Source organism: Solanum tuberosum, unplaced genomic scaffold (genome assembly GCF_000226075.1).
Source record: "Solanum tuberosum cultivar DM 1-3 516 R44 unplaced genomic scaffold, SolTub_3.0 scf00141, whole genome shotgun sequence".
NCBI lineage: Eukaryota > Viridiplantae > Streptophyta > Magnoliopsida > Solanales > Solanaceae > Solanum > Solanum tuberosum.
Genome location: NW_006239075.1, coordinates 210,767 through 225,479, shown reverse-complemented (window position 1 = coordinate 225,479; position 14,713 = coordinate 210,767). Strand labels below are relative to the sequence as shown.

Below are 14,713 nucleotides of genomic sequence, written 5' to 3'. Positions count from 1 at the left end.
ATATTTTGGTGCCTCTAGATACATTGCATGTATATCTCGAATACATAGGGTCAAATTTATGTGTAATTTGTGCTAGACACATTGTATCCAAGTGAATTCACATGTATATGAGGTACGTAGCAAATCTCACTCGCCTCATGCCTCTCCCCCATCTCGCTCGCCACTCTCCCATGTATCTGGTATCTCAGGTACATGTGAATTACTCCAGATATATACTAATACATGTCTCTAATGTGATTTGCATGTGTCTAGGATACATACAAATCTCGCTCGCCTCCCTTCTCGATTTTGCTCGTCTCTCTCCCTATTTTCGTGTATATGGTAGCAAAAATACATGTGTCTATACGTAAGACTCTTAATTAATAATAAGATATGTAATATTTTGAAAATATATATAATAATAGTATGTACAGGGGCAGACCTAGAGGTTGCCGATGATGCTCACCCGAACCCCCTGGGCAAAAAAATACGTTGGATATTTAAGGTATTTTTAAGAATTTTTATGTTTATATATTAACTAATAAACATGGCTGCGCTTCGCGCGGTGCTAAAAAATATTAGATTATTGATTTTTTTAAAAATAGTATTTTAATTTCGATAATCAAATTCAAATAAACTAAATACTAAATTCTTACTCACTTTAACTATATTTTAAATTTCTTCTTGACATATTAGCTTCATCGAAAAAGAGAACAATTCCTTAAATTAGCACAATTTAAATATCCCATTCATATTCTTTTATATTGAAGTAGTAATAATTGAACGTTAATATGCTTTTATCCATTTAAATGAGTTATTTTCTAGAGTTATGATATAGTAATAAGTATAAAAAATCACTTAGTTATCAGGTCATATACACTTTAAGTGTATAAATAAAATAAATGCTTATAATATGTCATTTTTCTGATGTAAATGCAATTGTTAATGATCTTGTTAGAAGAAAAAAAAATACTAAAAATTAAATAAAAAATACATGATTAATAGCCTCATGAACCTCTACCTTAGAGAAATTGTCTTAAATAAAAGAAAAATATTAAGATCCTATATATAAGAATTTTTGTACAATGTTTTTCTATCATATAACTGCAATTAATCAACAACATAAGCATGTGTATAGAAAACAAAGTCAATATTAGTGATAAACAATTATAAATGTGAAAAAACTACATAGTAATTCTCCTCTTTCCAAATTTCTTCTAAATGACTCTCAGGAGTATTATTAAATTTCAAATGATTTTAAATTTTATCACCATATTGACACATTTTAAGAAACCACACCATTGAACAGAAGAAAAATAATAATATGAAGAAGAAGAATACTATATATATATAATAATAATTTGTAACATAAATTTTTAAACTTTTTATGTTAAAGATTAAAAAAATTCTAGAGATATAAATAAGAAAAGGGAAAGAAATGAAAAAATAGATGACTATGAAATTATGAATCATGACCCAAGTGATGTCTCACTTTATCTAATTTTATCGTATATATGTAAAGATTTTTATGGATATAAAGAAGCTACTAAATTATCAATAATAAAAATGAGATATTAAACTATGAATCTTATAAGTTATAACTTATGTCTTATCATTTCACATTATTAGGGAAGTTCAATAGCACATATTTTGACAAATCCCACAATATGATCTAAATTAGATAAGGTAAAATGTTTGAATGTAGGTTAACTTTAAAAAAATCAAGAATAATTTCAATCAGCTTATCAGTTGAGAAATTGAAGTCTAAATAAAGAATGATATTAAAAGAGAAGTAAGCATTAGTTGTAAACAAACAAAATATCAAGAAAAATTGTGCATGACCATTATCATTAACTAAAGCAACTAAAATGTCAATAGGAAAAATGGGTTATTTCTCTATCAATAATTATCAATTTTTTGTACTTGCCCATAAAATTCATATTAATATAAGAAGTAAAATAATGGGATAAAGGTTTGAAAAATACCTCAACTTTGGTCGGATTTGCTGTTGTGATACTAAACTTTTCATGAGGACCTATTACCTCCCTAGACTATTTAATACCATATTTTAAACATATATATTTGCCCACGTGGACATAGAAAATAATGTAAAATTATAAATAGTAATGTATCCACGTGGGCACATATATACCTTTAAAATACACTATTAAATAGTTCAGGGGGTAAAAAATACGATATTAAATAGTCTAGGGAGGTAATAGGTCCTTATGAAAGTTTAGTATCGCAACAGCAAATCCGACCAAAGTTAGGATATTTTTCAGACCCTTATCCCTAAAATAATGCATACTGTGATAATCCACAACATAATATAATATAAATTAGAAAAGATGATATTCTACACATTAATGTGAAAATAGCCTGAGATGAAACTCAGTTCATCAATTGAGAAATCAAAATTTAAATAAAACAACAACATTAGAATAGAAATACAAGAATGAAGCAATATAATAAGATAACATGATAAAATGACAAAACACAATTATACAAAAATAATATTTTGTTCCAAATAAATTCAAGAATCTATAAAATAGCAAACCAATTGAAAAGTAGTCATCTAAATGATAGTGATGAAATTGTGATACAAAAAAAGAAAATAGTTGAAAAGAACAGTCATCTAAAATGATAATGATGAAAGTATGATACAGAATATCCTTATTAAAATCTTATATAATATTAATATTTGTAAACAAAAAAAAAAATGGTACCTGAAATTACCTAAGCAGTCCCATCATAAGGGAAGCAATTGGTGAACAAAAAGATATTTCTCCATGACATAAATAGTTGAAAATTTATAGTAACTATGAAAGGAGATAATGCTTCAACTCCACAATTGATTTTGAGACAAAAAAAAACATTTAAATGTCATAAAAGAAGTATAAATAATAATTAAAAGAGAAGATCAAAAGTTGAAGAATTGGTCATGATCTTAGACGTGGGGGGAGAGGGAGGGTTGATTGTTTTTACCAATAAATTAAATAAATTAATTACAAGTGATTATGGATAAAGAATAAAAGATTAATTAAAATATTTAGACATTAAAAAATCCAAAAAAAAAAAGAAAAATTATAAATATGAATGGAGGCCATAGAGAGGTGCCACATCACCTTCTCTACGTTCCTCCTTTATATATATATATAAAATTTTGAACCTCATAAATGTAAGATTAGAAGTTGGCTTAGTGATTGAGAGGTTCAAGACTCACCTTGAGGTTCCAAGATCAAATTTAGGCACTACTCTTTTTTTTTTTCCGAAACCCTTAATAGAAATCCTGAATCCGTCACTAAGTATATATGGTAGTGAAATATGTCTAATTATATAGTTTTTCCTTATTATATATCATGACGTGTATGTTTTCAATCGTGATCCATGTTATATGCTTAAAAGTCTTCTACATGAATTTTGCAAGCGTATAACTTGATAAGGAAAACTATCGAATTGTAAGGTGACTTTGTGGAAAGAAGATGTTTGATTTATTTTCAAGTTTTTTTCATGAATATAATGGTTAATATAACCCATGTGGAAATGCTTAAATTCGCTTAAATTGTTATTTGATATTTGTTATTTTATTTATTTATTTTTTTGTAATTTGAACGTGATGTATCTAATCATGAATATAGTGTTTAATTCATCAGTAACCCTCTAAAGTTGACATGTTTCACTTAGGAGTTCGGAGCCAAAAGGGCAAAAAAAATGAGTGGAATTTTCAAAAGGACAACAAAAAATAAAATTGAAACTAGAACTGTCAAAATGGGCTGACCCAACCCAACCCTAACGGGCTAGAGAGTTAAATGGGTTGGCCCTTTTAATTAAAGGGCCTATAAAATAGCAGCCCAACCCAGTCTTAAGCGGGCCACAGGTTGGGACGGGTTGTCCCTTCAACCAAAAAACGGACAACATTTTCCTTTTAGAAAGGATACGAACGTTGGTGTCCGATGAACACGACATCAATACATACACAAATTCATTCATGAATTACACATACTTCAATGAATATTTACAAAACAAATACATAATAGCCAAGATACAATATTCATAAGATTCATCCGAGCAAAAAAATATTACATGATCACTATTTTCATAAACAAGACAATAAAGGAGAAGTGAAAAATTAGGCATAAAAACAAATGTGAAAAAGGTCAAAGATTCATAGTTATGATGGAGTAATGGACTTGAGCTAATAAGAAAATTTAGTGGACTAATGACCCTAAAGTGTAAAAGATATGTAAAAAATATAGTCTTGATTTTATATTGATACTTTAAAAATATTTATTGATAAAATCTTAACAAGTAAAACATTACTTAAAATATATATAATAAATATTTTTAAAATTCACTGCCCGCGGGCTAGCCTCTGAGGCTTGCGGGTTGGCCCTACGAGGCTAGTGGGCTAAATGAGACTGGGCTAAAAAGCCTCGTTCCTAAATGGGCTGAAAAAATTGAGCTTAATCCCATTTAATTCAAGTGTTGGGTTGGACCGATCTAGCGGGCCAAGCCTATTTTGACAGCTCTAGTTGAAACCAAAGGGGCAACATTTAAAGGCGCAAAACGACAGGATATTTGTAAGTCGCCTTGCGCGCTGTAAGGCGAAAAATTTAGTCACTTTGAGAAGTAGTTCAGTGATCTTGCAAAAACAATCACATAATTGTCATATTAATCACAGCTTTAAGTTGTGCAGTGCCAGCGAACCAATTAGACAATGACCGTTTGGAGAATATTTTTGGACTCTTGCATATTAATATGATGAAAAAATATATCGTAAATATTAGTCAAAGTACTTATTGTTTGACTCTAAAAAATGAAATCATAACAATTAAAAGTGGATGAGGTGGTGTAAACTTATGAATCGATTTCTAAAAGAAGTTCGGATTTTCATTTTTTTTTGGATGAATCTAGAATTATTTTTTTTTATCCTCCCTAGGAACTCTCACCCTTTTTGCTCCTTTGATAACTCAAACTTGCAACCTTCGAATTGAAAATGAAAAGTGCTTACCATCCCAACAATTTCCTCTAATTGAAGAATCTAAAATTAGAAATCAAAATGATCAAATTGCAAAGCTAATGATTTTTTTCTCTTAGCTACCCTCCTATCCCTATCATTACTCCGCACATCACAAATATGCACGTTTTTTAGTGTTTGGTTCATAGAGTCAACACGTCGACATGAAAAAAATAAATATATTTCTATGTGGTCTCCACACTAAAGGGACTTTTGAGTGCAGTCTAGAGATTTTTCCAATCTTATAGGATTCCTCCCTTAGCTTCCTATTAATGTCACATAAGCCCCAATTTTAAGTTTTATAGACAAACTATTTATTTGCAAATTAGGTAAGGGAAGAGAGAATCTATAAGAAAAAGACAGCATATCCTTTTCATAAAATAATTTTATTTCCTTAGGAATTATGTTTCATTTGAACGACAAGTGAAAAAAAAAATTGAAAGACAAATGAGAATGAATCTTGACATATTATAAATAGCATTTAGTACAATTATTTGCCATGCGCTCTCTCTTTTATACATCAAAAATATATTTCATTTTCGATTTGTTTGTGTTAATTTGTTTTAAAATATAATTTTTTAGTAATTATTTTATTTGATGACAAATTAAAATAGTTTAGCACATTTTATATATTTATAGTTTAAGATTATAAACTTGAAAGAAAAATCTATTTTCTTGGAATATCAATCAAAATGAAAGAGAGATATGAGTTCAGGTAGAAAAGTTTTCATTTTAAGTTTAAGGGGTTGTTTGGTTGTAGGGATAGTACTGGAGCAGGGCGGGTGTGGGATAGGAGTATTAATTCGCCCTGCTTCGCCTCATATAATGATTTTATTTTATTTTCAACCCACTCTACTCTTTCCCGTATAAATCTGCTCCGCATAAATTTTTTAATGTTTTTCTTTGTTTTAATTAAATTTGATACTAAAAATAAATTAGTTTGCAAGCGTTATCTGTACATTATGAAAGGTAAAGGAGCATTGTGTCACAAATGACAAACTCATTGGTGTAATCTGTAATTTAAAAGAGCAAGGTGAGTGGGTGGCAGTGGGGGTGGAGGGTGTAATGATAAATATCTGCAAGGACAGTAATGAACATGTGACGGAGAAAGAGAGAGAACAGATCCTCTACTACTTCTCTCTCTCTCTCTCTTTCTGCCGGAATTTAAATCGGAAGATCAAACAAATGGCCGACGAACCTGCGTTGACTCGATGGACATTTCCGGTAAATTTCAAATGCACTTAACTTTTTGAATTTTCAGTTTTGATGTTAATTTTTTGACTGATCTCTTTACTCGTTGATTTTGATTTTCGAGTTATAGTTGGATCAAAGGAAGAGATTTTGTGGTGTTAGTTTGAGATTTTTGTGAAATTTGATTTTGTTTCATTTTCAGCTTTACTTAGAGTTCTACTTACTGACATTTTGTTCGTTTTCCTCTGCCTTTTGCTGAATTTTTTTTTGTGCTGAACATTGTATCAATTCATGCTCGGAGTGATGGTTGAGAGTATAAAATGAAGAGATTTTTGTGGTTTGGTGACTTGATTTTTTATTTGTAGTTTCGAAAGAAATTTATTGGATTTGTTTTGTGAATTTTTTGGCTTCGATTGAGGCATTTTCTTCACTCTGTATTCTGATCTGAAGTGAAGTTGACAAAGAGTGTACCTACAACAATTTATAATAAATTGCAGTTGAAAATAAAATGTAAAAATATATTTAAACTAGGTGCGAATGTTTTCCTCTCTTTTTAGTATACTATGGTATAATCTACTCTAATCCAACAGTAGAATATCTCTTGACTTGTGCCCTCTAGGAAAAAACAACCAACAACATCATGTAACTCAAATAACTTCGGATTAGTTGAATAGTTCAAAACATCGCCCAGTAGAACACCTTCCTTCAATGTAAAATCTCTCTCTTCTGAGTGGTATTAAGTTGGAGACATTAGAATGTTTTTTCTTTGTCTCAACTCTTTCTTTCACTACATTAACCTCAAAACACAATATAATACTATACATCCACTTTTTCTTGCACACACAATACAAGGAAGAAAACATGCTTTATATAGGTATAAGATTTCTTCCACAAATAAATGTCAAGAAAATGGATAATTATTTGAGGATTAGTGGAGCAATTACTAGGAGCTAACGAGGAGAACATGCCATTATGGATACATAAGTTAGAAAGAATTATGTCACCACTTTCTTTAGTTTATGCCTACTACTTATCATGCATTTAATATTTTTTAATTTCTGATTGATTTTAAGTTAAAAGTTTATTTGGACATGCAATTTGAATATTTGAGTTTGTATTTTTTCGTATAAATATGAAAACCACGTAATTTGTGAAAACTATCAAAACTTTCTCAACTTTATACAATCTTACAGAATGTGCAAATCATATTTTTCATAAACAAGGAATTAGAATATTCTAATGCACTGAATTGATAAATCACATATCTCCATGTTTTGTTTATAACTAAATATTTGCAATTATATGTTATCACGATCACATATCTCCATATTTCGTTTATAACTAAATATTTGCAATTATATGTTATCACGATCACATATCTCCATATTTCGTTTATAACTAAATATTTGCAATTATATGTTATCACGAACTTTCAAATACATAATTTTACAATGATTCACTAGTCCAATAAATCAACAATAATAGTAACTAGATATTCTTTGATAAGTTCTCGGGCATGGTACAAACAATCTCTTCACGTCGACCATGAGTTTTGTTTATCTTACCAAATTTAAAATAATAATAATAATAATTTATTTATTTTTGTAAAATATAACTTACAGGTCAAGTTTTATATTTATAAAATTTGACATCACAAAATTTAAAATAATAATAATAATTATTATCATTTTATTTATTGTAAATATAACTTATAGGTCAAGTTTTATATTTATAAAATTTGAAATCTCAAATCCTACTTTGTGGAGAATTCTCCCAAACCAAATGCCTATTTAGTTTAGGAAATATCTGACAGGAAAGATTGCTCTGACAATAGGTTGATATCACCCAATTGATTTTATACCTTTTTGTTATGATCTTTTGAAGAGAGATGCAAGCAGTAAGGATGAAAAAATATGAATGAAAAATTGTCTCCATTTCATTTATCATAGGGTTTCAAATATCTACATAACAAAGTAATGCACTTCTCATACAACAAAAGTATTAGACTATCATTACAACTTAGAAACTGAATATTTTTGTAAATTAAATATTAGATTCTTCCTGCAACTAAACAACTAATTATTCTAGAAAAATTGCAGTAGTAACAGATGCATCAGCTAACACTTTTTGTCCTTTATTATGATGTTTCTTATTGTTTTCCAGAAAGGGTGGAAGGGAACTGAGATGTAGTTCTTAAGCAAGGAATTACGTCTTGTTTTTAATTAGTGACTGAATGTTCAAATTAATAGTTTTAGATATGGCATTTTGTCATTATACAGGTCTTGATTTGAGTAGTTACTTTATTTCACAATAAAGTTATGGTCTTCAAAGAAGTGTGGAGATTAATAAGAAACTAGCTGCAACTCGAGAAATTGTTATTGAAGTTGAAAAAGAGTAAACTTGTTTTGTTTGTGCTAAAATTTAAAGAGAGAACATAAAGTATGTGATTGTCCTTGAGTAGATTCTTTCATGTATAGATAATTGTAACTTTGTGCTAACGTCCAAGAAAAATTCGAATTGATGAGGAAAATAAGCTAAGACTTTTCTGATTAGTCGGATTGTTCTTATCCTCGCCTTAAGTCATAATATTGTCTTCCAAAGAATTTCAAACTGAGCAGAAAAGAAGACACACAATCATTAGTTAGTGGTTTTAGTTGATTGAAGTTCTACTAATAACTAAAGGAAATTAATGGAGAGGTGAACAGAGTAAACATGAATAGTTTGTTAAACCTTGTTGTTGCTGTTGTTCACATGAGTTGCAAATTTCTGAATGAATTATAAGTTGGATGTGCCTCTTGATGAAATGAATAAATTAAATAGGGGTTAGGGACATTGAGTATTTAGATACAACACTTGTTTTTGGTGTCCATATTTAGGATTTTAAATTGTTTTATGAGATTAAGTTTGGGAGGAGGAAGGTTCCTGCACCAGATGCATCTGAGAATGGTGATTCTGTACAAAATGGAAATGGATCTGTGCGGAACACTGCAGAATTATCCATTTTCGAGCAGTATAATCAGGTATTTTGCTTATGAAGAATAAGATGATCATAAATCCTAATTGACAATCTGACACACTTAATCTTTACTTCTGATTCAGGCTAATGGAGGCTCAACACACACTAATGGAGTTCAGTCTGCCGGAGTGGATGGAAAACCGTATGACACAAAACCTAATGAACTTAAACTTTGTTTTTTGTTGCTCAGAGATATTTCATATATATAAGGACTTTCAACTGCCAAAGCTTTACTACCTCTTCCTGAAGAAGTTCACTTAAGTTAAATGATTCATTTTTCAGGCAAAAATCTCTACTTCCTCCTTTCGAGTCTGCAGAAATGCGCACTTTAGCAGAAAGCTTAACCAGGTAGTGTTGACAAAATGATCTGGACTCTGTGGGCTATTGCTGTTTACTGGACCTGGTTTCTATCTCCCTCACTGTCATTTTTTAGGATTGGAAACTAATTTTGCTAAATTTTTGTCTGTTTTACATTTCCAGGGATATTCTTCGTGGTAATCCAGATGTTAAGTGGGAGAGCATTAAAGGATTAGAGACTGCCAAGCGTCTACTAAAAGAAGCAGTTGTCATGCCTATTAAATATCCAAAGTAGGTTTTGTAAACACTACTTGGTTATGTGTTGTTTGTCTAACAAGTTGAATAGAGAATAGTGTAGTTAAAGGCGCGCTTTAAGCGCGCTTAAGCCCTGAAGCGAGGCTCAAAACGTGTTGTGCGCTTCGCCTCGCTTTATGTGCACTTCAGTGCCATCATCAAGGTTCTAAGGCAAACTTTTCCTTGCCAATGAGCCTCTTCTGAAGAAGTGACTCTAAACAATTGATATTTCACTTTATCATAAAAAAAATTCAATTTATTTGGTCATATATTTGTCATTCATGTTTATAATTATTAGTCTTGTTTGTATCTTTTCTCCCTTTGCGCCTTTTTTCATTAAAGCCCACGTTTATTTTCGCTTTGCACTTAAAGCCCTCACAGACCTTAGAGCTTTTGTTTGCTTTTCGCCTTTGATAACACTGATAGAGAGGTTATAATGTATATATTGTTGTGCCACCAAGTTTCGTACCGTGAGCAACTGACCCTCAGGTAGAGTATTTCTCAGTTAAAAAATAAAATCCCTTGTATGCTTGTGGTGCAAGCTAAAGAACAAAATAATTAGTGTCAATATCCAATCCAATAATGTCTTCTGACGTTCTACTTGTAATTTTTCATCGACTTTTTCATTTTGAGTGAACATGATATTTGGAGTTCATATTTTTATTTATAATCATGATGTCCGGGACAACTAATGTGCACCCTGAGCAATTCCATGGGTACCTGCTATCTCCCACTAACACAGGTACCGGATCGGGTAACTCTATCCACCAAGGCTTGGACTGAGGGGAATAAATCACCTAATGTTTTTGTGTCTGCTGGGAATTTGGGAATTGAACCTAAGACCTTATGGTTCTCAACGAACTTTATCGCCTACTAATTCACACCCTTGGGTGCGATATTTGTAATCTTTATTACTGAACCAATATACCTTTTTCTCTCTTCTTCTAGGTATTTTAAAGGTCTTCTAACACCTTGGAAAGGTATCCTCCTTTTTGGCCCTCCCGGAACAGGAAAGGTGTGTAATCTTTCTTTTTTACTGTGCAAAAGGTTCTTTTTAATCACATTATGTATCCTTAACTATGTGTCATTGGTTTCCTTCTGTTGGTACTTTTAGTGATGATCTGTCCAGTTTCATATTTTGAACACATGTTATAGCAAAAAAAATTGTACACATAAAGCTTAATAACTTGATATTAGAGGAGGCCAACTATATAGGTTGTTTTTGATGTTATATAATATCAATTTATCTTGTTGAACTTTTATTCTGTTAATTTGTAGACCATGCTTGCGAAGGCAGTTGCAACTGAATGCAATACCACATTTTTCAATATCTCAGCATCATCAGTTGTCAGCAAATGGCGTGGTATGTTTTCCCTCTGCAATATACTATAATGGTCTTTACTCTTTTGTATTTATCAGCTTGAGTGTTTTCATTTGGCAAACGCAAATCTATGAAGATTACGGGGTTGACGTGGAGTTTCACTCAAACATCTTTTAAAAGAGGACAATAACGCCAAGTTTGAATGATATTAAAAGAGCACTGTAGAAGGACTGATATCACCATTCTATTAATTAATTTTTAATGATGTTAGTCAACCAAAAGTAAACACCATCCAATTTGAAATTAAGAAATACATTCTAGCTTGGTTTGTGCACTGATGGTCATGCTCAAATGTTTCGCTGTTGTTTCAGCTTGATCTATTTCTTTCCTTATAAAGCTTCGCTATATTTTTCCTTTTAATCTAGTGGAATGATGTAATATTGTGACTTCTCATGATTTATGACATTTCTAGAACAAAGTTAGCAACACCAACGAGAATTATTATGCATTATTTGCTGTGGACGTAGTTGTATTTGTTTGCATTGAGGTCCAAACAGCTCTTTTATGTGTTGTTAACTTTGACAGAAGCTAGCCCATAATGTGGCTGACTTAATAAGACATCTGTATGTTAGGCAAGGGGTTTTTGGGGTCCAGTTCAGATTTTCTGCACACATCAGAAGTAATGATTTCTGTCTTTGGTTGTCAACGCCTGCCTTTTTTATTTATCTTTTTCTGTTGCAATGTTAAAAGAATGTTTTTAGAATGTCAAACATCTAACTCAAACAAGATCATTCCAGTGTGTCTCATCAGCTTCTAGATGAATAAAGTATTAGACACCTTCTGTTGACAAAAGTTCTTCAGGTTTTGTGTTGTTTACTCTTCAGAAGTTTCTTGTGTGATACAGGTGATTCTGAAAAATTGATTAAAGTGTTATTCGAGCTCGCCAGGCATCATGCACCTTCAACCATCTTTCTCGATGAAATTGATGCCATTATCAGTCAACGTGGGGAAGCGCGCAGTGAGCATGAATCTAGTAGGCGTTTAAAAACAGAACTGCTCATACAGGTGAAGCTTGATATTTGGAAGTGCATGGATGACATGTGATTAGTTATGCTTTTGCACGTAATAAGTCAAAAGCCTACACTTCATTTCTCAAACAATAATAAGCTTGTTACAGTAGCTGAACCTTCTTGTGAAATTTGCAAGTTTGGAATTTCAGCTGGGTAACACCCTTCTGAACTACTAAGCTTAAAAGTTTGGAATTTCAGCGGGGTAACACCCTTCTGAACTACTAAGCTTAAAAATTGTAATCCGGATTATTTTATCTTTGATATCGCTGTTACTCTAGAAAGTTCTCAAACTGATTTTGGCATGCTCTATCAAATTTGAATTATGTGTTGTTACACAGTCGGTGAGAAGTAAATCGACTGAGTAGGGTATCCGTTGGGGCTTAAACAGAGGAAAGTCACTTGACACTTGAGAGGATAGGAAACTTTATGCCGTTGAGTAAAAACTAAGTACCTGTTTTGACTCATCTTTTAGACTTAGCTAATAATTATGCAGGATCAGGACAAATTGTTCTAAACAAAATTATAATATAGATAAAAGTAAGCCATAAACTTGTACAATATGCTTTATGTCAGATCTTGCTTTTTTCTTCCTGTTACAAAATATGTAATGGTTGAAATACACTGCAGATGGACGGTTTGAATCGGACAGATGAACTTGTCTTTGTTCTGGCGGCAACAAATCTTCCCTGGGAACTGGATGCAGCAATGCTCCGACGTCTTGAGAAGCGGGTAAGCTTTCGTGTGGGCATGAAACATACTCTTCATGATAATAAGACTATTTGCGAGAAAGAAATGAATTAGAGAAGAAGTATATTTTATTTTTCAGTTACTTTTTGCTTCACAATGTTCCCATTTCTTTATTATTATCTCCGTAAATCATGTCAAACATTTAATTGTTTAAGTGGATAGCGACAACATGTGAAATTTAAAGCCAATAAATATTGATCCAGATAGTCAAGTACGGGTTTGGGACTTTAGCTTAGAGTTCCATGGGCTGATTCCCATAAATGCTTTCCCTTTGCATGTCTGGTTGTTAAATGATCTTTCATCTTTTAGTTGAATTATTACATATTGGATCTTTATAGTAATTTCCCTCTAGTTTTTGTTTTTAAAAGGATGGGAGTGGCTGGGTGGGTAAACTTTTTATTTCATGCTGACTATCGCTTAATGAGTTACAAGACTTGGCTGAAAAAAGAAGAGGATGCAGTCAGACTTAGTCTGGTTTTATTCACTAGTAGATACCTCACCTGAGGTCGTAAGTCGAGCTTGTAACTATTTCACTCACTTTTTGACTGTAATTGTAGATCCTTGTGCCCCTTCCGGAGGCAGAAGCAAGGTGCGGGATGTTTGAGGAATTACTACCATCCCTTCCTGAAGAGGCGCCACTACCATATGATTTATTGGTAGAAAAGACAAAAGGCTTTTCCGGTTCTGATATTCGGCTATTATGCAAGGAGGCTGCCATGCAACCATTACGACGTCTAATGGCAGAACTTGATAAGAGGGAAGAATTGGTGCCTGAGGATGGTATGCTATATTTTATCCACTACTTTGTTGGGTTGAGAGGGGTAACAATTATATGTCGGGAAATAGGGTCTTTGTCTTTCTGGTTTTCTACTGCAGTAATTGTGTATATGCTTATTATATTATGGCCCTTCTTTCTATCACATCCTACTAGGCTATCCGGTTATTTCTCAATACTGCCACATGCACCTCCTTAGGTCCGCAATCTCATTTGTTTGTACTGAACTCCTGTATTCTTGCAGAGTTGCCCAATGTTGGACCAATAACTGTGACAGATATCGAGATGGCACTGATGAACACCAGACCATCTGCACACCTCAATGCACCTAGGTACGATAAGTTCAATTCAGATTATGGCAGCCATGCTCTCCAGTGAAGGCACCCCGATGTATCCTCTCATTTCTGCTGTTGTCCTCTGATCTATTCAGCAATGTGCCAACACAGATGTTAAGTTTTTAAAACCTGTGTTTGTAAAATGTATTTGACTCTCTTGTGTTTTGAGCAATTTAGCTTTAGTGTGCTCAATTTTCATTCATGTTTTTTTTCTATGGACTATGTTCTTTCACAACTGGAAACATCGTTCTTTCTTTCTTTTAGGCTTATTATGTTTCTCCTATAGAAACTCTTATCGTAATGAGCATTTAAAAATGTTCGTATTATTACCACATGTTGTCTCTACATTTCCTCCCAAATCATATCATCGTAGTCGTTGTCCCATTTGGCCTTAACATCATAGTCATGTGTAAATATCTTGTCAATTTTACTTTGATCTCATTCTTTTCACAAGGCTTAAGCATGTATTTCAACACAAGTTCACAATTTGTAATGCAAACATCATTTCATGCAATTTATCAAGCACTAGGAGGAAGTCATACTTTTTGGGGGTAAGCACTTCTAGTCTAGTCTTCTACAAGGTTAGATCTTTACTAAGCATTACATGAATGTGAAAATAAAAAAAGGTCTACTACAAGTTGTCATTAAAGAATTTTTTACCTACTATTAAG

At 32.1% G+C, this 14,713-nt stretch overlaps 1 protein-coding gene across 3 annotated transcripts; it reads left to right on the top strand.

The window, feature by feature from the left end:
• The first annotated feature begins 6,105 nt into the window (after positions 1 to 6,105).
• LOC102585839 (katanin p60 ATPase-containing subunit A-like 2) lies at positions 6,106 to 14,374 on the top strand. 3 transcript variants are annotated; one of them, XM_006352912.2, is made up of 11 exons: positions 6,106 to 6,220; positions 9,091 to 9,207; positions 9,287 to 9,345; positions 9,486 to 9,551; positions 9,684 to 9,791; positions 10,743 to 10,809; positions 11,073 to 11,157; positions 12,020 to 12,180; positions 12,813 to 12,914; positions 13,490 to 13,712; positions 13,952 to 14,374. In XM_006352912.2, exons 1-11 carry the CDS (start codon positions 6,182 to 6,184, stop codon positions 14,083 to 14,085), a joined length of 1,161 nt encoding a protein of 386 aa, XP_006352974.1. In that variant the 5' UTR covers positions 6,106 to 6,181; the 3' UTR covers positions 14,086 to 14,374. The 3 variants fall into 3 exon arrangements, with proteins under 3 accessions (XP_006352974.1, XP_006352973.1, XP_015166630.1); XM_006352911.2 differs by having other exon boundaries at positions 9,085 to 9,207; XM_015311144.1 differs by having other exon boundaries at positions 9,064 to 9,207.
• The last annotated feature ends 339 nt before the right edge of the window (positions 14,375 to 14,713 follow it).